General features: G+C 39.1%; 2 protein-coding genes across 5 annotated transcripts; one reads left to right on the top strand and one right to left on the bottom strand.

Moving 5' to 3' along the window:
- Positions 1-6,729: 6,729 nt before the first annotated feature.
- On the bottom strand, positions 6,730-16,604 carry LOC106655315 (protein bunched, class 2/F/G isoform-like). 3 transcript variants are annotated; one of them, XM_023461828.1, is made up of 9 exons: positions 15,988-16,604; positions 15,211-15,719; positions 14,160-14,251; positions 13,303-13,864; positions 12,460-12,775; positions 11,474-12,115; positions 10,893-11,282; positions 9,364-10,288; positions 6,730-7,982 (listed from the first exon to the last, which is right to left on the bottom strand). In XM_023461828.1, the coding sequence occupies exons 1-8, from the start codon at positions 16,252-16,254 to the stop codon at positions 9,779-9,781; spliced, it is 3,288 nt and encodes a 1,095-aa protein (XP_023317596.1). In that variant the 5' UTR covers positions 16,255-16,604; the 3' UTR covers positions 6,730-7,982; positions 9,364-9,778. The 3 variants fall into 3 exon arrangements, with proteins under 3 accessions (XP_023317596.1, XP_023317597.1, XP_023317598.1); XM_023461829.1 differs by having other exon boundaries at positions 6,730-7,920; XM_023461830.1 differs by lacking the exon at positions 15,988-16,604 and having other exon boundaries at positions 14,929-15,301.
- Positions 15,640-22,512, top strand: LOC106655355 (glucose-6-phosphate exchanger SLC37A2). 2 transcript variants are annotated; one of them, XM_014375695.2, is made up of 9 exons: positions 15,640-15,765; positions 18,377-18,443; positions 20,133-20,411; positions 20,488-20,566; positions 20,672-20,807; positions 20,888-21,476; positions 21,548-21,699; positions 21,789-22,088; positions 22,173-22,512. In XM_014375695.2, the coding sequence occupies exons 1-9, from the start codon at positions 15,727-15,729 to the stop codon at positions 22,296-22,298; spliced, it is 1,767 nt and encodes a 588-aa protein (XP_014231181.1). In that variant the 5' UTR covers positions 15,640-15,726; the 3' UTR covers positions 22,299-22,512. The 2 variants fall into 2 exon arrangements, with proteins under 2 accessions (XP_014231181.1, XP_014231183.1); XM_014375697.2 differs by lacking the exons at positions 15,640-15,765; positions 18,377-18,443 and adding an exon at positions 19,496-19,739.
- The last annotated feature ends 184 nt before the right edge of the window (positions 22,513-22,696 follow it).

Raw genomic sequence — 22,696 nt, 5'->3', positions numbered from 1 at the left:
TAGTTATACACAATACTCACAACGAAGTGGAGGCCATGATGAATAAAAGGCACCTCCTTCTACGAATGAATGATGCGGGTTTTGTGTAACGAATGATATATTTGTTCGATACCTCCCAGACGTGCCAGATGTTCGGAGAATGGATTATGTACACCCATATGACTTTCTAAAAATAAACTCATGCTTATTTTCTGGTCGAATCGTCACGTGGAAACTTTTATGAACAATACGGGTTTCGGGTATTTCTCAATAAGCTTACGTACGGAATTTATGTATTTGGACTGGAATGGAAAAAGTTAATGGGAACCGTTATTCGAAAGTGGGCGGGGCAGAGATCAAACTTGCTTACGTGTCTTTATTTTGAAAAAGAATATCGAAACCAAACTCAAATTGAAACATGTTCAAACATGTTTTCACGACTCAATTACTTTAGATTTAATGAGTAGGATGAATCATTGATCCATAAAAAGATGGATTTACTATAGTAAAATGATTTTTTGTGTTTACTCAAGACAACGCGGATATTTGAATAATGATTAGATACTATTTTTAGAGGCTCTTCAAGCTGATTAAATACAAAAAAACATTCGTTGTACACGTTTCTTACATTGAAATACACGCATGCTGTAGATCCTTGTTGATTCATAGTAAAATTCCATTTCCGGTGCATTTCATGAGACAGCAACTTCTAGTGAACTCCAGGTGTGGTGTTGAATGATCGAGTTGAAATGATACCAAAATTACAATATAATTCTTTTCATCGTAGTTGCTCGTGAAAGATAAAATACGTCAATCATAATGAACTCATGTTCTGAAAAATCGATACAGGCACATGGGTCTTTATTGGGATGTTATGTAAGAGGTGGGGGGAATAAAGATGGCCGCTCTAAGAGCTACGCTTTCGATACTAAAACCACGGCCATTTGTCTCTCCACCAAGTGCTCAGATTATTTTCCGATTACAATTAAAAGATATTTAATGATTTGTGTGTTAATTCGTTTATAATCTTCAATTTTCTGATTGAAGCTTATTCTTTATTTAAAAAATGTACGCTTTGCAAGAGCTGTGTAATCAATTTTTTAGGTAATAACTCCGTAGATCATCTTTATATGACATAACCACCGATGCAACTGCCATCTGGAGACCAAATTTTCATTTATAGGTTATGTAATTATTGAAGTGAAACTTTTACATTTGATAGAAACTCCTACTCATTAAGCACTAGTTCATGACTCATCATAATTTTTTTCTTTGAAATCGAATAAATGAGATATGCGAATCGATTTAATCTATTTATATTACCGCTGAATCATTAAATCACGAGGTTTGAGGTATTAAAAATTCTAGGTATTGCTGATAACACCGCGCAAACAAAACAAATCGAACGGAATAACTCACATCTGTGCAAATATGACAACACAATAGCATTCCCAACTGAGGAACAGTTCCGTCCAATTTTTTTTTGCCTCGTAACTCCACCCCGCTATTCTTTTTATTGCTTTCCACGCTTTCCCCCTCTCTTAATCGCGAAACAAACAAAGAAACCCTGGGTTGTACGCGCCAATTGCCCTGGGGTTTCAGCCCCCCTCCTATTGGCGTACTACCAAGTTGTGAATTTTGAAGCGCTGGGAAGCGCACGGTATCGATTTTGCAAGGGTAGGACGAAGTTTCGAACCCCCGTGGCTCCCGACCCGACCCGAGTCAACTGTACCCACGCATGCGCCCTCGAACACATTCGTAGATATATATATCTCCAAGTTATATTTTTGCCTCGTACGCTCGGAGAGCACAAAGTTTTTGATATATTCCGAGCTCGAAGCTTTTGCCTTCACGCTTGAATCGATACATCCTTGAAGTCGAAATAATAATAACAATTACCAACCTTTGGTTTGCTGTGGACGTGCGTTACTTTGAATCAATGCCAAAAGGATTGATCACCTTGAGTTCTATATGTATTCAAGCGCTATTTACGTAACAAAGTAAATTTACACAACGACGCCTTCTAACGAGTCGAAACGAGTTCAGAATAAATGACAAATAATAGTAAGACAAGAATGTCAGTCGCGATGACGAATAGTAACTGCGCATTAGTCATAAACAGAGTTTTTCATTTCGCACTGTTGATCATGAGCTTCGTGCATTCGTGTTTATAAGCATCGCGCGCGCATGGTAATTATACACTCGAGCTGGCGGAACAGTAATCCAAGAATAGCGACGAGTGGGGGACGATTGGCTCGGGTTCCCCTCGCTCCGATATAATACAACTTTTTTTTTGAAATGTATATTTACGCAGATGTATGCAAGCCAATTTAAATGCAAGAGAACCGAACCGAATATAACGAATGTTCGTAAACAGGAAAAAACTGGTTTTCGCGATTGACGATTATCTTTCGCAAGTTCGAATTATACTTGAAAAACTTGATTCTTTGGTCTTTCGAAATAATATTCTGCAAAGCATCGGACGTATGGATGATTACTTTTTTATCTTTTTTATAAAACTAAAGGAAGATTAAAACGCCGAACGGATAATCAAATGCAAATATAACCTACTTCTTATCTTTATAGTGCTTCTAGAATAGTATTATATGGTTCACTAAGAGCATTAATGATTTTATACTTTGCGGTCAATAAAAAATTGAACGCTCGGAACATATTTTAGTCATTAGTCAAACGATAAAAAGTTTCACGAGCATTTTTTACTTACATTTGATACTGAAAAATGCACTAATACATCATGCATCGTGGCCCTTTTTCTGTGTCTATATATTAAGCAATTAAGTTTTTAAAATAGAAATAATTTAATCATCAAGCCCGATTGCATGACTGCGCCAACACAATTTGCGTTCATTAGTGGTCATAAGCTATGACGCAGAGCTCGAGCGGCAGTACCTTGAATTTATACAGCACTAAGTCTCTAATTGGTTCTGCGCCGTGACTTTCTTTATTGCTTTTCGCGAATAATGATACCTATTACTTCGGCCGACTGGTGCGCGGATATTAATCAATGCCATTCGAAGAAGTCGTACAACAATAACAAGAAATGGTAGAGCTCTTGGGTGCTCTGTAATATAAAAACGTACAGCGCGGACGGCGTGACTCATCTCTTTTTTTTCTCTCCAGTCATTAGTTTTAAAAATACTCCCAAGGTCTTGCGCAATTCTTATTTTTTGCAACGAGTTATTATGCGCCTTGACTGGTTTTTGTTCCACGGCTACTTATAAGTATACTTCTTTTTTGCTATATCGCAATCATAACAATTTGAAGTACGATGTTTTTACTTTATCTTTGCGCTCTTCGTGATGTTTGCGAAACATGAAAGGAGAATTGCAAATTTACATTGAAAAAAAATATTATCAACAGAATATCTTTCAACGTTGACTGTCAGTTGAAGCGATTACAATTTATCTTAGTTAATATTTTTATATTTGATACAATAATTTCAATATTGTATCAACTTGATATTACATCGAACTAATTACGAAAACCTCTTTTTTCTCATAAAAAGTTAAAGTTAGCGACGAATTTCAGTATTTTTGGGTGAAACAAAGCAAAATTGATCACAACATGTAATTTAAGAATATTAAATGGCGATACTTTTGATTAGTTCAATTTTCAAGGTTAGGATATGTGGGCGTGGCCTAAGACGCCATTACGTGACACGTAGACAAGATGGCCGCTCCATCAACATAACCTAAAATTACGGAATCGTGTTTACAAAGTACACGTATTATCCGATTCTCGTAGTTTTTTTATGTTAAAATAAAGTGCATAAGTGAAGTTGGGAGTTTTTTAGTGGAATAACCCTCGTCATTAATTATTTTTTATTAAGTTTTACTTCCTAAGTTTCTTTATATAACTACGTTTGTGAGAAATACCAAGAGCTGGGAAAGTTTCACCAGCGCGTGTTTGCAATTTCCTGAAAAACATTTCAACGTGAAATTTCGAAACTTGCTTTTTGTTGTCTCATCTAAAATTAATGCCAGCGCGGCGTGAAAAATTCCCCAAGTAGAAAACGCAAAAGAAAGTTACGACAGAAGACAAGGCAGAAATAGTCGAGAGTCGACCTCGTTTCTAAAACTCTCCGAACTCCACCGTTAGGGAAACGAGAAAATCGACGCAATCTCGAGAATTTCTCTTTTGCTCCTTTTATCGCTAGCGCAACATACGAGTTTTTTTATCTCTTCTCCTTTTTTTTAGAGAGAGAAAAATTGCGTGAGTTAAAAAAAAACTCAGAATAAATGAGTAATTTCATAAGCTCGCGCTGAGCAAAGAGAGAGTTTCATTAAAGTTGGTTTCTCCGCTGCGTGTTTTTCTCTCTCCTCTCGCTCGTTGATTCAGGCCGTGAGTTTTTTTCCCCCTCGCGTGTTACAACGGGAATATAAATTGAATCCGCAGCGAAGGTTGTGAAAAACGAGGTCTTTAATCTGAAGTTTCACACAGCGCAGAGACTGTACAGCTCGTATAATTATATATATTCTGCGCCAAGTAAGCCCACACTATATACCGTGCATAAAGCTCTCGAGTTTCACAGCGCGAGAGAGAGGAGAGCCAACCGCCGCAGCCAGATTCACATATACGCGCTCCACGCACACAGCCTCGAGCGCTAAAGTTTCGCCTCTGTGTGTGTACGTGTGCAGTCGTATAATTCTAAGCCGTCAGCATTTTGCGCGCATAGTTCCCTCTTCCAATCCTACCGGCACTATTTACCACTACTACCAGGCTGGCGGCGAACGGCGCGCGCGCCACTACTGGCATTAGTGCCGGGGCAAAATTCTTACTGCCAGAGCCACAGCAGCGTCGAGTACCCGTTCTCTCGAAAATGACAGAGAGAGAGAAAAAGCACGCGGGAGAGAGAGAGCGAGAGATAGTGAACTTTGGTTGCTAGGCAACGTTAAGTACTGTTCAGCCGAGTTGGAATTACTTGCCACACGGACGCACACACGCCCATACTGTATAGTGGCTGTGTGTGTGTGCAAATCCCGTACTCAATTCTCTGGCTCTCTCACTCGTGCTGCAGGCTTTCCCGTCTGACTATCTCGCTTTCTCTCTCTCTCTCTCGCTCCTGCTGCGCACGAACACATTCACCAGACCGGGGGAGGGAACCATGCGCAATGATAATATATACGAGCCAACTATATATAATGCAGTTATATTCCCTGCTCAAAAGATATATAATCTGCGCGCGCGCGAGTACTAAAAAAGCACATTCCATTACTCAACTGAATTGAATGGATGGTGCGGCGTAGCTGTGTGAGTGCTACGTCCGTGTGGTGTTTTTTCAAAGAGAGGAGGAGAGAGATGGAGAATGGATTGGCAAAACCTGCATATATAGGCAGATGTTGCAACGTTGCCAGGTCGTGCAGGCAGGCCAGGCAGCTGCCACATTCGGTCAGGCTTTCCTTCTCTCTCTCTCTCTCTTCTTCATCCTCCGTTCGTGAAAATGCGACGTTGCAGCTGTGTGCTGAGCGCTGAGTGTAGCATTAGACGGATACGGAATAGTATGAGGCAGTAGACAGCCTCCCCGAAGCCTCAAGCTGCTTCGCGGAAACGCAGTGTATGTGTGTGTGTGCACGCCAGCATCCATAAAACTTCAGTGCCGCGCGCCAGAGTGGGGGCATTATAACCCGAACTCCCAATATAACCCATCCGCTCTCGCATGCTTAACTATACCAAATAGGATATATAAGTATACTTTAGGCGAATGCGAAACGAGAGATAGAGAGAGGCCGTGAACATACTCTCAACGGGCACTTTAATGGGTTCTGGCGCTCGCTGATGATGAAAATAAATTTTTAACGAGCACTGGCGGGCTGAATTGGCATAAATTTAAATTACTATATTGCATTATAAATTGGTTCGATGCTCTTTGACCTCGATTCACCGAGCGAAGTGTAATACACGACCCGGATGGAAGAGCAAGTTGCGTTTGGCGCGGTACTCGAGTTATGCCAACCGAGTAACGTTGTTATTTCGTTATAAAAATATTTATAGAATTCAATAACGAAAATTAAATAATGAAATATTACTTCGGAACTTGATAAAATATTCCAGAAGCTTTTCCGCGATTAAATGGCGTTTATCGATCGTGCTCGCTAGTGGAAGACGAAGTTGGGGTTTGTGTAACCTAACCTATAAACCGCAAGGCAATCAGTGCCGCGACCGCCAATCATTTACGCCTCAAAAATGTCCAGCCGTCAAAATTTTCCTCGTCACGCAATAGCTGGGTGAAAGTAGGTCTGGCGTAACAAATTCAAGTTACACGTTAAATACAACTCCCGCAATTGCCTCAAAAACAATTTCGAATTCTCTTTTACTATGATTTTGTACAAATATTCGTTATTTCATTCGGAGCAAATGTTCTATTTGTCATGTCGCGGAATGACTGTTTGTAATGCATAAAAAACTCATTAATCATAAATTCACAAAATCATGCAGCAGCTGTTTAATTAGAGGAATTTCGTGAAATTCAGTCGAATACCAAATGACACTTTATTTGATTATAATTACTCTGCGCATATAGTTCCAGCGCAATGCAAAGCTTAATCAAATGTTGATTAAATGAGGCTCTTTTATAGTATAAATGAAATGAACAATATAACGTTTTTATAATTTGGAAAAAAATAAATATGCTAGTGAAACTTAAAAACACATTACGAGCGATATCTCGATTCCTGATAATTGAAAACCAAGATAAAGAAAGCGTATATATACGTTAGTTTTGTATGAAAATAACTTTTATTTCAAGTCCACATACGCGTGTCGTTCAGACAACAATTTTTTATCTCCAAAATCTACGTTTACCTGCGCTGACCTTTGCGCATTTCATCACGGCCACACGACATACACACGCACGCACGCTTTTGGTACACGAGGATATTTCCATAATCCATTTTTTTTTCTCCAGCGCTGACCGCTGAATTTCATCATGGCATCGTACGACATACACATTTGGTACAAAGTCATAACAATGATTAACAAGTTTTTAAAACAAAACAAAACTTGGCGATTTTATCCTTTCGAACTGTAAGTTTTTGAACTCTGAATCAATAAATCTTACACGGGTTTAAAAAATTAAAGAAAAAGCGACTTGACTGATGATACAGCACTTTTACATTTTTTTGCTTTACATTCAGAACTTGAAATATTTCAATGTTTTACAATAATCAATTCACGAATTGATTCATTCGCGTTATGCCTTTTTTTTCAAGATACGGTCTAAAAACCTGCGACTGTGTTTATTTTTTTTTCTTCACTTAAATTAGAGAGCAATAATGTTTCAAAGATATACATCGCTTGTAATTATTTTTCTTTAACATTCGTGACAAAGTATATTATCATTATTAGTGGTCAGTACAAGAAAAAAGTTTTCAATTCAAACTGTTGATAAAAGGAGTGTAAGGAAAAACATTTATCTTATCGGGCGAATTCGCGATAACGGCATAACATAAATTTACGAACTTTACAGCTCAACGTTGCTTTAACAACAGTTGGAAAATTGTGTCTTCTCCTTCTTCTAATAAAAAAATAAATAAATAAATTATCGACAAAGAACCAATTGCTTAAATGTTAATAGCGATAAGACTCGCCACAGGCATCCACACACTTATATACGCGGGGCATCGTACAAAAATATCACAATAAGCATCAAATACTAATTACTTCATCCACAAATCGGTCGGTACTAATTGATTCTCACAATGACAGTAATGTCACGTGACCCGTTATATCGTCGATTTTATCGTCGCCGCTGCCCTGTTGATTGGATTTTCTATTGGTCTGCTGCTGCTGGCTGTACAACAAGCCGACGCGTTGGTCGAGCTTTTTCTGGCTCGCCTCGTCGTCGTCGTCATCGTCCTGGAGCTGCTGTTGGATTTTTTGCAGGTCGTTCTTCCTCGGCGATTGTTCGGGACCATTGTTATTCTGCTGAACGGGCACGATTGGCGTTAGATTGCAGCGCAGCGACATCAACGACGACGTTTTTACTGCGGAAAGGCGGAGAGAGAGAGAGAGAGATGATGCTCAATGATATGCGGAATTTCAGCTGTTTACGAGCTATTTGCGGAATTTCAGCTATTTCAGGGTACACGATTATCACGATATATTTATATATACTCTAAATACGGTGTTTGCAACTGAAAAATGTTATTTTGTTGCCTCGAACTAACAGAAAGTTGCCGGAAAGGATCGATGGGTATTTTCGCTCAGCTGAGCCCTATTTTCGCTCGGTTTATAATTGATTTTTTATTCATAAAAAAATACTAAAATAATAAAATAAAATACCACTATTTTTAATATAAAAGAAAAATATTATAATTTAAGAATTATTCGGGACATTAGATTGAAAATACGTAATTTTTACCTCTTCACAACCAACTTATTATCGAAAGATAAATTTAATTCACGTCACATCTGTTTAAAAATAATAGAGTTTAAAGAATCATCTTCGAGATGCTTAATTCTGTGTATTATTTTCCGTTGTCGTCGAGCTCTTCATAAAAGAACGAATATCATTAGGTCGGTTTCTTGATGAATATTGATGCATCTGCAACTTATAGGATCGTGACGCGAATAAAATTAATCTCTCGATACCAAATGAATCTTGTTGAGGGTAAAATTGTATATATTCGATTTAAATACCCAAATAAAACTTATATTAAAATGCATATATTTAGATCGGCAGAATAAATGCGAAAAATAATAAAATAAAATAACATTTAGTTACTCCAACTTACTTTTAGTTTGCTACAACAAATTCAAAAACACCGTTTTTAAAGTAATATAAAACCACACTGAAATAAATGGATCCATCGCGCATCGAGAAAAATTGTTTCATATGTCATAAAAACTAAAACTCGATGCGACGTGAAATAAAATTGGCCAAGGAGAAGAAAATTTCTCGCCATAGCCGATCTCACTCCGCGTCACATGAATTTTGAGTTTTTAGACAGGTGAAACGAATTTTCGTCGATACAGAGTAGATGGAGTTTCTTCTCAGTAAGTAGTTTCTTTTTAAGTAAAAGTAGAAAAGAACATTTTCAAGCACATTTTTCGAGTTTCTCTACTGAAATACTTTTTTTTGTAAAGTAACTACTTACTAAGGAATGTTTTACAGAATGACAGTACTTTTAGATTTAATGAAACGCGTTTCAGTGATTTCTAATTCTTACCAGATCGGTATCGTCTTTAGAAAATACTCATTAAGAATTAATAGCCGTAAGAAACCATTACTCATCTTCATTAAGCGACTATCTTTTCTCGAGACGACGCCTCGCGATAGATAACAAAAATAAAACGCACCTAACGATCTCTCAGGCGCGTATATCATTATTTAGACATTAAACAGTCAATCGTAAGATCATTTACCAATCTTATCTCGAGCATTAGCGAGCCTGTACTGATGATGATGATGATGATGCGCGGGTCCACGACCAGCGTAACGGCTGCCGCTGCTCGTCGTCGTCGTCGAATCTCCGTTATGACCTGCGCTACGGCAAGAAGCGATGCTGCGAGCAACGCCTTGGCACGCCGAGAATCTCTTGGCAACGGCTGCAGCTGTGCTGCTGATCGGCCTCTGCAAGCTACCCTCGCTGGCAGCTCGATGCACTGCAGCCAAGGCTGCTGCTGCTGCTGCTGCTGCTGTGGTTTTATCATTATCGACCCACCGTGTCATCTCGTCCTCGTCCTTCTTCTCCTCGGTGTCGGTGGCAGCGACGGCGGAGCTCGTCGTCGGCAGCTTCAAAATCTTGATACGCTGCTGCCTCGTTGGGAGCTCGTTACCTTACGACCAGCGCACACAGAAAAAGGACACGACGCACAGCGAATGTTTGAAATGATGATTGTTCCCCTCGCGCGCGAGCCAACGAATTTCGATTGGCGCGTCTCGACGACAATGATCGGCGACGATGTATAATACCAACGATACGATATGCCAAAAATATTTACCTCTGGCGTCGCCGCTACTGCTGCCGCTGCGCTTCGCGTAATTGTTACTATTGTTACTGAAGGAGGATGACGAGGAGGTCGTCGCCCTCGCGTAGCTCGAGTACTGCTGCTGCTGCTGCTGATGCCGATGATGATCGCCTCCAGTAGCTTGGCCATCGGTCGTCGACGACGACACGGACGAGTTGTTGCTGCACAAGCTCAGCTTGTCGTCCTGATCGCTGCAGGCTCCGCCTCGTTGGGACGACGATCTCGTCGAGGCCTGACTGCGCCGATCGTGCTCGAGATTGATCATGCTCTCGCTGCCCTCGATCGCCTTGTACTGCTCCAGAGCTTGCTGCTCGAGCTCCTTTGTGTAATAATAATAATAATAATGATGATGATGATGGTGAATAATATAAAAGGATGTAAGGCGAGAATCGCCAGGCAGACAGAAAAGCTTTTATATGTATATAGCTCGACGTGATCCGCTTTGACGCGCCGAGAGACAAGAGAGATATTTCGATCCTTTGTACCCTCGAGCGGGGGTTCGATCGAGATATCGAGGATGCTGTATTATGTAAGATTTTGCGACAAGGGAGAGAGGGTGAGAGATAGAGGAGCTATTCAGGGTGACAGTACCAATACTCGACCAGTTGAGAAGCTACGTTTTAGCATCCTGATCATTTTCTTGTAAAATCATGATAAACTACATTATTCGTTTTGATAACAAAGGCTTGATTTTTGTAATTTTAAATTAAAAAATGACCGGTAATTGCTACTTTTTAATATGATATATATTTCAATTGTTTTATTCAAAAAACAATTTTTGTAACAAAAAGAATACACAATGAAATTGAATGACTTTGAATAAAAAGGGACCGACAATTCGGTACAGTCACACTCCCTCATAGCTCGCCCGCGTTTACCATGTAGAGCAGCAGCAAAACGCAACAAGCCGCTAAATAATATACCTGGTATCGAAGAGCGAGACACTCCTCGGACGTTCGATACTGCTCCATGGCCTGCTTCTCGAGCTCGTCGTATCGCCTCTCGAAACTGCCGTCGGACATGGTCTCGGACACCGGGATGACCTGCCGCGGCAAATTCTCCAAGACGTCCCGATAGAGCCGTTTTTTCGTCGTTATGGGTGGTTGCCTCTGCTGCTGAGGTTGCTGCTGCTGCTTTAAATTCGACTTTTTGTGATGATAAAAGCTCGAGGCCGTCGCGGCGATCTCGTCGTCCTCCTCGGTACTGATGCTGCAAGTGCTCAGGGCGGGCGTTTTTTCGATGTTCGACGAGGTAACAGCGGCAGCAGCAGCCGAGGAGCCCATGCTTATCGTAACGTACTCTCGTTCTCGTTTCTGAGCGAAAATTTGGCGCGTTAAACTCTCTCCCGCAACTTCGCGAGTTGCCTCGCGAGCTTGCAAAAAGCAATAATGCTCTCTCTCGGGGCATTGCTACGCCCGTGAGTCGTGTAAAGCCCTGCAAGCTCGCCCCAAACTACCGCTATTTTTTGCAAAAAGTTCGTATCCCACGGGCCTCGGAGGCTTACCAGCTGCTGCTGTCCTTTCTCGAGCCACTTGCTCGTACTCGCGACTCCCGCAGCCGCGGCACCGCTGTAGCTCGTTTTCGGGGTCACCGTTTGATGCTGCTGCAGCTTGGCCGTATCAACGAACGACTTCTTCGTGGCCTTGGTCTGACTGCGCCTCACCTTCATCGCGCTCTTGGTCAGCAGTATGAGATTGTTGTAATCGACGCCCTGATTCTTTCGCCGCTGATACTCCGAGGCGCTGGGCTTGTTGGCCCTCTGATAGACCGGGATCTGCGTGACGCCTCCTCCTGCGCCGCCGCTGGCAGCTTTTTGAGCTTGCGTCGATCGTTGAAGCGGCTGTTGTTGGCCGCTGGCTGCCTGCACCACCTGAGCCAGATCGGGTGTCCTGATGGGCCGATGGACGACCTGCGCCAAGGTGGGTGGCCTCGTCGCCTGCTGCTGTTGCTGTTGCTGCTGCTGCAGTTGAATCTGCGCCGCGGCCGAAGGACCCGCGCCAGTAGCCGCGACGTTTTGCGGAATCTGATGGTGCAGCTGTATCGAGGCGGCGGGCAGCAGACTCGCCCGGACCCAGGGCGAGGCAGGCACCGTCGGCCAGACGACGGCGTTGACGATCGGCGTCGCGACCATCGGTACGAGCGTGTTCTGTGTGCACGGAAAAATATGTCAGATAAACCCGTGCTCATTAGCATGCCAACGCGCACGTGCTTGACGTCTTTTCTTTCTCTGTCATTATCTAATTGCCGGATCGGCTCGCGTGCGCGCCCGAATAAACGGAATTATGAATTGAATTTTTTTTTGAGATAACGAAAGAGATCATTGACTTAATGAGACAACAGAAGCCGGAGCAGCAACAGCAACACTAAGAAAATCCCTCCTTCCGCACCCGAAACCCTTATCTCGTCGTTAGAGAGACGGTGGAAGAACGTTCTCTTTAAATACCGACAGACCAGCTAACGAAAAGCACATTCAGTGAAACACCTGCGTACTTGGTACATCGCCACTGTCGTAGTCTTTCTCGCCACCTGCTGCGCAGCCTTATAATGTATAAGCTCGTCCGAGTAGACGCTATCCATCTGCGGCTGCGGATAATATTGTAATTGCGCTTGTTGTTGCAGTTGTTGCAGTTGCTGTTGTTGTTGTTGATCCTTGACGCTCTGCTGCTCCGCATCCATCCAGTTGCTTGTCGTTGAGCTCTGCTGCTGTGGGAAGAATTCTGGCACGTCCACGCCCAGCGAGCAACCCAGCGACGACCCATTACCACCCGGCCGACTATCGACCACGTACGAGTAGGGGCAACGATTTCTGAAAAAGAAGCACGACCCAGAGCCAAAATCCTCTGATTAGGTTCGTTACATACACAACAATCTTGTAACACCCTTCCCTCCCTCCACCCACACACACACACACACATACGACCGTAGCGTAGCATCGTGGGCGATTTTTATCTTGTTAAACATGATTGTCGATTATTTTTTGCTGCGCGACTTTTTGACTAGAGTCGCAGAAAAATTGTCAGGGTGCCACGTTACATGGTTGATGATTACTAAGAAACCCCCGTAAAATAACCTCGGTTTTCTATTCTAATTGTGGTGTGGTGACAAAGAGCAAAAACCGTCGGTACCGCATATCTATAATACGTCACCAAGGTATTATATATATAGCTTTCTGGACGAGTTATAACGAAAAAAGTGTGGCCGGGATAGAATGGGCGCTGATTTTCAAAGCCACGCAGCAGGTATAATCCTCTCGGCCGTTGGGTCGCTCTCTCTCTCGCGAAAAAAATCACCCGAGAGAAACGACTACGACAGCGGCCCCGAAGATATACTCACGACATTCGCAGCCTCTCGCTCTGGAAGCTGCAATGGGTGTGCTGTATGTCCACGGGGGTGGCGACCACGGCGTTGCCATTATTATTGCAGCCGTCAGTGACGGCAGCGGCGCCGATGGTCGTCGTCCTGGTACTGCAGTTGCTGTTGTTGTTGCCGCTACTGCTACTGCTACTGATCGATAATTGATTGCAACTCGAGGTAGTCGTCGCGATGGGTTTTAGAAGAGATAGCTCGCGTTGTAGTTCCATCTGGCTCTGACGTAGATTTCGCGCTGTCAGATACTGTTGTTGTTGTTGCTGTTGCTGTAGATGATGATGGTGATGATGCTGGTGATGGTGGTGGTGCTGCTGCTGCTGTTGATGCAGCTGGTTGTTGTAGTCTTGATAGGGGTAAAAATTGGCCGACGCGGCCGAGCGATGATCGTGGCTGCTCGTTTTCCATAGATTTCTCACGGCTTCGTTGAAAATTCGGCCCTCGAGCTGGGCCTCGGACACGTTGTTCACGCTGAAGCGCAGCGCCGGGGGCAGATCGCACTCTAGATCCGAGAATGCAGCTTGCTGCTCTGTATAGTAAAAAGAGAAAGAGAGAGAGTGAGAAAGACAGCACGAGAGACGGGTAGAGAGAGGAAAAGTTTTATTTTTGATCTTGGGGAAAAGGTGTGCGTACGTATGTGTGAATGCACGCGGCTCGAGGTATAGTTGGACGCCGTTCAAAAGCAGCTAGTTTGACGAAAAAGTTTACACAAAAAGTTCACGAGCAAGAAAATTAACGAAAAAAGTTTTTCACCAAAAAAAAAAAAAAAGTAAATAAAAAAGTTCAACGTGTGCGAGTGTGCGTGGGAGTCAATTTATATTTACTCATTTCTTTTCGAGCACTTGTCGTCGCAGTAGTCTGTTCGCTCGTGGTGCTGTTTCGTGAATCCTTGTCCGACTTGTCACATTTCATTGGTCTGTAACAAAAAATCATACATACACAACGTTAATTTATTATTGTACACACGATTAGCAATCGGACGCAATCGTAGTATTTTTGCTGTATTGAAAATTGAAACACTGACAAGACCTACTTTTGGATCAAATAATTTTCTCGAGACTCGGTTACTGTTTACTCTTTGTTGAGAACAAGAAATAACTATTATCGAATTGTTTACATAAAGTTTATCATGTGGCAAATGCTTGTGAAGGTTAAGAATATATAGGAGGCGCGAGACCGATTTTCAATTGTTTCACCGCTAAAACCTGTTCTATTTATTTGTAATATTTAAGTAATATTTGTAATGTTTTAGTTAAGCAAGACTAAAGTATCGAATTTCTTTGTAAAAAATAACGTATTTTTATAATAGATTATTGAAAACGCGATTAGATCGACACGAATTATAGTACAGAAAAAAAAAATGAAAGTCACAGGAGAAAGATGGCATGTATCGAGTAATTATTGACTTTTGGAAAATATGACGTAAAACTAATAAAAAGCAGTTTATCCGAGCTGAGAAGATAAGATAACTATATACAACGATAGTATAGGTGTGAGCTCGAATTAGCATAACATGATTTACAATTAGTTTGATTTAATTATCCTCGACTGGGCATAAATCAAAATAACGATGATAAAAAAAAACGAACTGACGTTAGACGACTCTCTGTGTGTGCGCGTGTGACAGTTCCATGTTGACGTTTTGCCATCGTTTGAACAGCATACCGATAATAGTTCGATAATATCGATAAGAGTCCTCTGTATAATTAGCTGCAACGATCGAGAGTGTGAGCGAGTTTTTTCCTATCATTGATAAAACTCGGTCTAATACGTAACGAAGACCGTATAAGGCGAGAAAGACAGAGAGAGAGAGAGAGTACGAAAGAGTGAGCGACGTGCAGAGGGAGGAATCGATATCGATCTCGGACGACTCACGTCTCCAGTCGTTGCCTCCTTCGTCGATCGCTGCCGCTGCTGCTCATTCGATTGATCTTGGCGATGTAGTCGTCGATCTCGTCGAGCTGCCAAGACTCTTTCGCGACGTCGCCGTCGTCGTCATTCTTATCGATTTCCTCCTTGTAGCCGCTACCAACGACGACGACGACTCGATCATCATTGCCGTTGGTAACCGACTCGATTGGTGGAATCGGCCCGTTCTCAGAGTGATCCATTCGCCCAGTGAATCGTGGCACCTGCAGCTCCACCACCGACTCCTCCTGGTCGTTGCTGCTGTTTCGCTGCTCGCCTTCCGCAGCCTCCTCCTCCTCCGCCTCTTCGCCGCTGCCGCTGAGCCCACCTGTGTACTCGTAATCGCCGTAGATCGCCAATCTGGACTCCGGTATAACATCTCGCACTCGCCTCCTCTTCCTCGTCTGAATTGTGGACCCTCCACGACGACTCGATAAGGTGGTAATTTTTTCGTAACAAGCGTCTATCTTGCACGTCTGTAAGATGAGGAAGGATTCCGCGAAACGGAACGAAAACTTAAGGGTAAGTTTCAACACAATTTTTTTTTTTTAAATTTTTTTCATGATATTCTCATCGTACGATGTAGCGTCGATCGGTAAGGTAGATCGCGACAAGCGCGATTGAGGTTAAAGCAGTTTTATAATCTCGAGGGCAGTTAAAATACTTGAATAATTTTTCGAGCGATCGTGCAGTAGAACCCACGATTATGCCAAAAAGAAAGATGTTGAAAAATTGACTAGTCACCCTTATCCATAAACTACGATTAAGCCTGCGATACGTGTCTTCGCCGACGCCGCCGACGACGCGGTCATCGGACTCCCGGTCGTCGTCGCCGCCGCCGCCGTCGTCGTCGTCGTCGTCTGCCGCCGATTTTCTCGACCAAATCGTGTCTGCGATAAAGGCAATGTTTATCCGAGCGGCGCTCAAAATCTCGTCCGCCCAACAATATAACCGTCGCTGCTGATCCTGCTGACAGTTGTCGCTGTCATGCGCGAGCACGTCTCTTATCATTATATTCGCTCATGGTAACGGCGACGGGGGATCTCTTCTCGTTTATGAATCACGGACGTACGGACACATATTTGTTTTTGTTTTTTTTTTTTCTTTTTCGGCGCTTTATTTTTTCTAATTATCGGAGCTGCGACGATGTTTGCGGGGACGATGATTAAACAAGAGCTCTATGGATCGGCTGTATCGACGATAAGATTAATGTAACGATACGTCGAGCGAAGAAAGCAGAAACTTCTTTTTTAACCAGGCGCGCGTGTTTATTTGTTTATTGGCGGATTTGAGAAGTCGAGAAAAAGTGACAGGAACAAGAAAAGTCGATTCACTTTCTTTGACATTAATGGCTAGCTTCATTAATATACATGAGTGGAATACGTAGAAAGACATTGTCAATTAAATGACACTGACTATATAGTTGATCTTTTAATGGTATAGCTGGAAATGGAGATTTCAATTATGCATACTGTTGAATTCAGTAGGCTTAATACAATCAATATTTTACATATAATTTATAACATTTAAAATCTACTGTCACAATGGAAATAGATGGATTTTCATTTTCTGAAATTAATATGATTTATTGTCACTGATGCATCAATAGTAATCGATAGAAATCAGAAAATTTTTAAATTTGAGATATAAAACACAATAGAAGTTAAAATGAATTTAGTAAATTTGAGAAACATCTCTAATACTGGCATATTTTTTCTTTTTAAACTAAATATTGAAATATCTTGACATACTAAACGTCACATTACTACTTTTCTAAACTAGAAATTTATTGTTAGCCTCATTTATGAACTTGATGTATGGTCTCAAGTGATATTAAACTTTATAATTTTTTAGATCAATACTGATTATGCAACATGTATGTTAGTATTTTTATTTGCATCTCAGTTCAAGAGCAAGTTTTAAGGTTTTCTCTGTATCAATAAATCTTAGATTCCAAATTAGATTTTTTCAAATTTATTTTTATCATATTGTATTACAGGACAGCAATTTTAATTTTTATTATAGAACATTTTTATTTCAGCTTATTTTTAATTTTGAATGTATTTTTTTATGTATATAATTTTTAAACATCTGCATCTTAAAACAGATATTTTACCCTCTATTATATGTCTAAAACAAAGATATCGCTCATAATGAAATCTCTAGAACTTCATTCAATAAAAATGTATGTTTTTTATTGTTTGACTCCAGATTAGTTTAGAACTAAGCATAGAAACGATTATACAAATAAAGCAATACTTTCAAGTAGATCAATAAAATAATTTCATTCCATAAGCTGTCACTGTGGTATTATTCGACATTGTTAGTTCTTATTTCAAAAACGTATGATAGTATAAAAATAAATTGCATAATCTCAGATTTATGGCTCATTTATGTTACTTGGAGAGTAAATATTAATATTTGATATCTATTAATATTTAGTCACAATTTATTTGAATGAATATTGCTTTAAATCATCTTTCATAAAAAAAAGTCACACTAGAGTCACAGATATAGCTTTCAGAATGTTATTTACTGCATTAATTATTAATGGCATAAGTAATAATTTAATACAAAATATTATCTAACAAAATATTTGTGGAATTCTTAATAAATAAGCTTTGTCAATTAAGATAATTGAAAATTATTGAGCCAAAAAAACTTTTTTGTCAGCAAAAGCATTACTGTTTAATTCACGTTATTTTTAAGTCCAAAAAATTGGATATCCATAAAATTAATATTTTCTAAACTTTGTTTTACTTTTAATTATTTGTATTTAAAGAAAATTACCAGATTGACTTGTCACTAACAGTAATTATGATGTGAAATTTCGGTCACTTTAAAAAAAGTTCTTAATTATGAATTTAAAAAAAAGATTGTTGATCATTGAATTAGTAACACCTATTCATTTATCACCTCGTAATTGTATCTTTTCTATTCAATTATTTTTAAATTTGTTTTTCATGGTCTATATTTATACATTATTACTTCATAAAATCGTCCCTAACAAAATTATGCTTATTCTATAATGTCGCGCAAATATGTCGAAACATATGTGCAAAGTGTAGGATTTCTTTTAAAATATTTTCAAACTACACGTGCTAATAAAATAATTTTTCTATTATTTTTGAAGACACCATCATTGAATGCAACACGTCCAAAGGAAGCTGCAGCTGCGATGTCTACTTCTACTCAAAGAGGTAAGTAATATATTTTTTCTAAAAAATTCGCTTGTAATTTTACGCGAGACTCTTATCTAACAATTTTTTATCGCTTCAATAATTTATGTATTAGAGGTATAAACAATTGTATATGTACATAGTACAAGTCGGGACTTTCATTACCTCCGTTCTTTGCTTTACTTATACACCGTCAATTATGTTTTCCACATTAGAGAAAAAATTTGCTTACGCTCGCACTCATGAATATTGTATCGATTTGTCAAGCATAGATAAAAATTGAAATTACACGTCATCAACTCGGATTACGAGGGAAAAATTAAAATTCTAAAAAATTCGTAGCGGTTACTCGTTGCATCAAAGAAGGTGAAAGTTCTAACACAGTCAACCATGTGGCCGAATAAAAACATGGCACGAGGCGCCTTCAATTTGATACTTGAATCGTTTTTATGTTCAAAATCAGAAAATTTTCAAGTAGTCCTGTAATATTAGTGCAGCTTCTGTCTCGCGGAACGCTGGAATTTCCTATATTATTTATAAACACGTTAAAACACTGATGGATAGGACAGAATGAACGTTAATTTATCGTTTATCGTTTTGTTTTTCTTCATTTTCTTTCTGCTTAGTTATAATTGTAATTACTATTGGCAACGAAAGATAATATTTTCTGGGTTCGAGGTATAAAAAAATTATCTGTATCTCAGGCTTAAGAAAATTTGTAAGAGTTTCGAATGCTCTCGGAAATTTCTTAAAATGACACGTTTTCTCGCTATTATACTCTCAAAAGTGGGCCCAGCTAGAATAAAGACCCAACGATTTAAATTTTTTTTTAAGTCTACTGCGCATGAGATATAAGTTTCAGTCATTTTATATTTTTAATGAACTAGTGAGACGCTTAGTATTTTTAAAAAAATTTTTCTAAAGATGAATTTACTAAATAAATTACAATGCGCATGGATATGACGAATTTTCATCATCTTGGATTGAAAATTCATTTTGTCTCTTAATAATTTCAAATTTCACGCCGATTTGAATTCAAATCCTACACGTTATCAGTGTCGCCATCTTAATTACTTGCTTTTCCGTCCTCTTGTGAACAAAACAGCAGTTTTTGTTTGTTGTTAATTTTTTTACAATTGACTTCGAGTAACCACTTGGTTAAAATGTATTTCAGTGTTACAAGGCATGTGCCTAAAATACATGATGTTTCTGTATTTGTGCTTCTCTCATAAAGTATATGTGCCAGAAATTAAACTCTTTTATTATGTTATTTGTCTGCTATAGGTTACAATTAGCCACCAATCCCGTAACGTATATGTATGTCATATGTCATACGTCATTACTTTTCGTTTACAAATAAAAATAAAGAATAATAAATAATAAATAATAAACACGCGTTGATCTGCTAACATGTTCAAAAAAAAAGAAATGTATAAATTAACATAGAATAACTGATTTGTTCAGACAAATAAAAATGTCGTCCTTCAATATGTTATTTTGAATTTTTTAACTTTTTTACTATATAACTATCAATGATTTTTTTAAAGCACAGTAGTAATTTTTTTATTTAACATCAAGTGAAAAAAAAACTTTACACTCACTCACGATATTAAAAACTAATTAATTGAACAGTAGAGAACAAAATTGTAAACTTATGTGCATCAGATGAAAATTTTTTATGTTTTATTTTAATTAGATAATTTTTTCTAGTGACTAAAGTGAAGCGTACACCTATCAGTATGTGGAAGAGCAAATTACCATGGGGTGTTCTATTTTTGCAAAAATGCACTCCTATGCGAGTTTCGCAACGGAAAGGACTTTTCACATGGATGACTTATATTTTGACCTATTGCATTTATGCTACTTATCACATGACAAGAAAGGCTTGGTCTGTTTCAAAATTAGCTTTGCACCGGAATTGTTCAGGATTAATTCCACCTCCAGGAGTTGATCCGTCTGATGATAAGTGGTGCCAATGGGCACCTTTTGGTAAGCATTGTTTAGAAATTAAAAAAATGTCGTTTTAATAATTAAGATTCCATTAAGTTTTTCAATTTTTTTACAGATACAGCAGATGGAGATCAAAAATTGGGGTACATAGATACATCTTTCTTAGGCTCCTACACAATAGGAATGTTTGTCAGGTAAAATGTTAAAAACAGTTGTTATATTATTATAATTTATTGATTGTAATTGATATAACTGTAGATGTTAATTAATGATATTGAATGGTGGACTTTTATTTTCAGTGGTGCTATAGCAGAGCGTATGAATTTGCGCATCTTTATCACCATAGGCATGGCAGGGACAGTACTATTTTGCATTGGCATGGGTGAGGCATACGTATATGCTATACATAATATGGAGTATTTTATCTTCGTGATGGTATTGAAATATTATATTTTGTTCTAACAATATATTTTAATTTTGTTACATGAAATTGCTTACATGATACATTTTTTTAGATGATTTTTGGAGCTTTTCAAACTAGTGGTTGGCCTGCATGCGTTACCATTATGAGCCACTGGATGAATAAAAATCGACTAGGTCTTGGATATGGTACTTGGAATACACATACATCTGTGGGAAATATCCTGGGTGGTATCATTCCAGGAAATTATGTAGAGTCAGACTGGTCCAAGTGCTTCATAGTTCCTGCTTATATAATGAGTTTTGTATCAGTGATAGCTTATCTGTTCTTAATACCAAATCCTGCAGACTTAGAAGATGCAGATCTGATAGAAAAGATCTGGATCTTTAGAAATTCCAATGAATTTTCGAGTGAACTTGTGTTGAACAATGACGTCGAAGTTGTACAGGACTGTGGAAGTAATGAGGCTAGGATTTATGATTCCCAGACAATCGAAAATGATGCTATTATTTCCATCAATGATACACTTGAAAACCCTAGAAATTCTAACCATGATGAAGCTATAAACTTTTGGAAAGCAGTATGCCTTCCTGGTGTGTTAGAATATTCGTTGGCACTTCTCTTTGCCAAAGCTGTGAGCTATGTTTTCCTCTTTTGGTTAACAAGTTACCTCGCAAACAATAGTAAGTAATTTAATCATTATTTTTTCAACTTTTAACAGCAATTTTCTTAAAGCTTTTTGATTTATTTCTAGCAAAGTTTTCCGCTGCAGACTCCTCATACCTGTCAACTGCTTTTGATATTGGTGGGGCCATTGGGTCACCCCTAATTGGATACTTAAGCGATGTCTGCGGCAAAGCCAGTGCATGCCTTTGTGTCTTTATGCTCGCATTAGCTTGTCCTTTAGTACGTTATCGAATTTATTGTTTTATTCTATATAACTTTATACCTTTTTATACAAGATTAACATTAGTAATATCTTTTTTTTTGTTCAGCTTTTCCTCTATAACTTATATTGTCCAGAAGATTTTTACGCAAACGCAGCTTTTTTGAACGTTCTCGGCATACTGGCAAATTCTCCGTACTCTCTTATCACTACTTCAGTCTGTGCAGTCCTTGGTTCTCAACCAATCTTAGGATCAAATACTAAAGCCATGGCAACCGTCACAGCAATCATTGATGGGACTGGCAGCGTTGGAGCAACTATAGGTCCATTTGCTGCAAGCTGGGTATCCAGTTACGGTTGGAATAAAGTATTCTACCTATTAATTGTAGCAGAAGCAGCTGCAATATTGGTAAGTAATTGTACCTTGTCTAATGATTTTAAATCTCCATGTATTTAAATTTATATTTAACCTTTTTTTTGAAATTTTTCATAGTCGCTCTCAAGACAAGTTGTAAAAGAAATCAAGGATTTCAGGATATTCTCATCTGGAAGGCCACAAAATCTTGAAGAAGGGCTGAATGGTTCTTCGCAAAGTGCTGAACGAATTGGCGAGCAATAGGCGACTGACTGATCACGGATGCAAAATAATAATTAAGTCTTTATTTGCATTAACGTCCCAACCATGACAAAATATTGTCCAATAACGCCAAATATAATTGAGCGAACTGGGCAGACTTCTTTACCCAAGTAAAACAGTATCAATTTAAAATTTATTTTTCCACCAATTTAACTTAAAATTATTTTTAAATTCTCTTTACATTTCATTAACATTTTATTATTTCATTATGGCCACCAAAGATTCAAAATTTTTCAAAGACACTGAATTTAATTGTTCATACTTTTATTTTAATTGTTTTTCACCCATTTTCATAAAATGTAAATAATTGTAAGAAAATGAAAACATTTTGTAAATAGTTACAACAAGTTTTAGATATCCTTTGATTTACATATGTTGAC

This window comes from Trichogramma pretiosum, unplaced genomic scaffold (assembly GCF_000599845.2).
Source record: "Trichogramma pretiosum strain Unisexual culture from Peru unplaced genomic scaffold, Tpre_2.0 scaffold12, whole genome shotgun sequence".
NCBI classification, from domain to species: domain Eukaryota; kingdom Metazoa; phylum Arthropoda; class Insecta; order Hymenoptera; family Trichogrammatidae; genus Trichogramma; species Trichogramma pretiosum.
The sequence above is the reverse complement of the archived record's forward strand: the minus strand, read 5'-3'. Positions and strand labels throughout refer to the sequence as shown.

Coding starts and splice junctions, on each gene's coding strand:
- LOC106655315 (XM_023461828.1), bottom strand. CDS start 16,254: ATGATAAGAGACGTGCTCGCGCATGACAGCGACAACTGTCAGCAGGAT. Junction 12,776..13,302: donor AGCGAGAGGCTGCGAATGTC/GTGAGTATATCT, acceptor CTTCTTTTTCAG/AAATCGTTGCCCCTACTCGT. Junction 12,116..12,459: donor CGACAGTGGCGATGTACCAA/GTACGCAGGTGT, acceptor CCGTGCACACAG/AACACGCTCGTACCGATGGT.
- LOC106655355 (XM_014375695.2), top strand. CDS start 15,727: ATGAGGAAGGATTCCGCGAAACGGAACGAAAACTTAAGG. Junction 18,444..20,132: donor GTCTACTTCTACTCAAAGAG/GTAAGTAATATA, acceptor AATTTTTTCTAG/TGACTAAAGTGAAGCGTACA. Junction 22,089..22,172: donor CAGAAGCAGCTGCAATATTG/GTAAGTAATTGT, acceptor AATTTTTCATAG/TCGCTCTCAAGACAAGTTGT.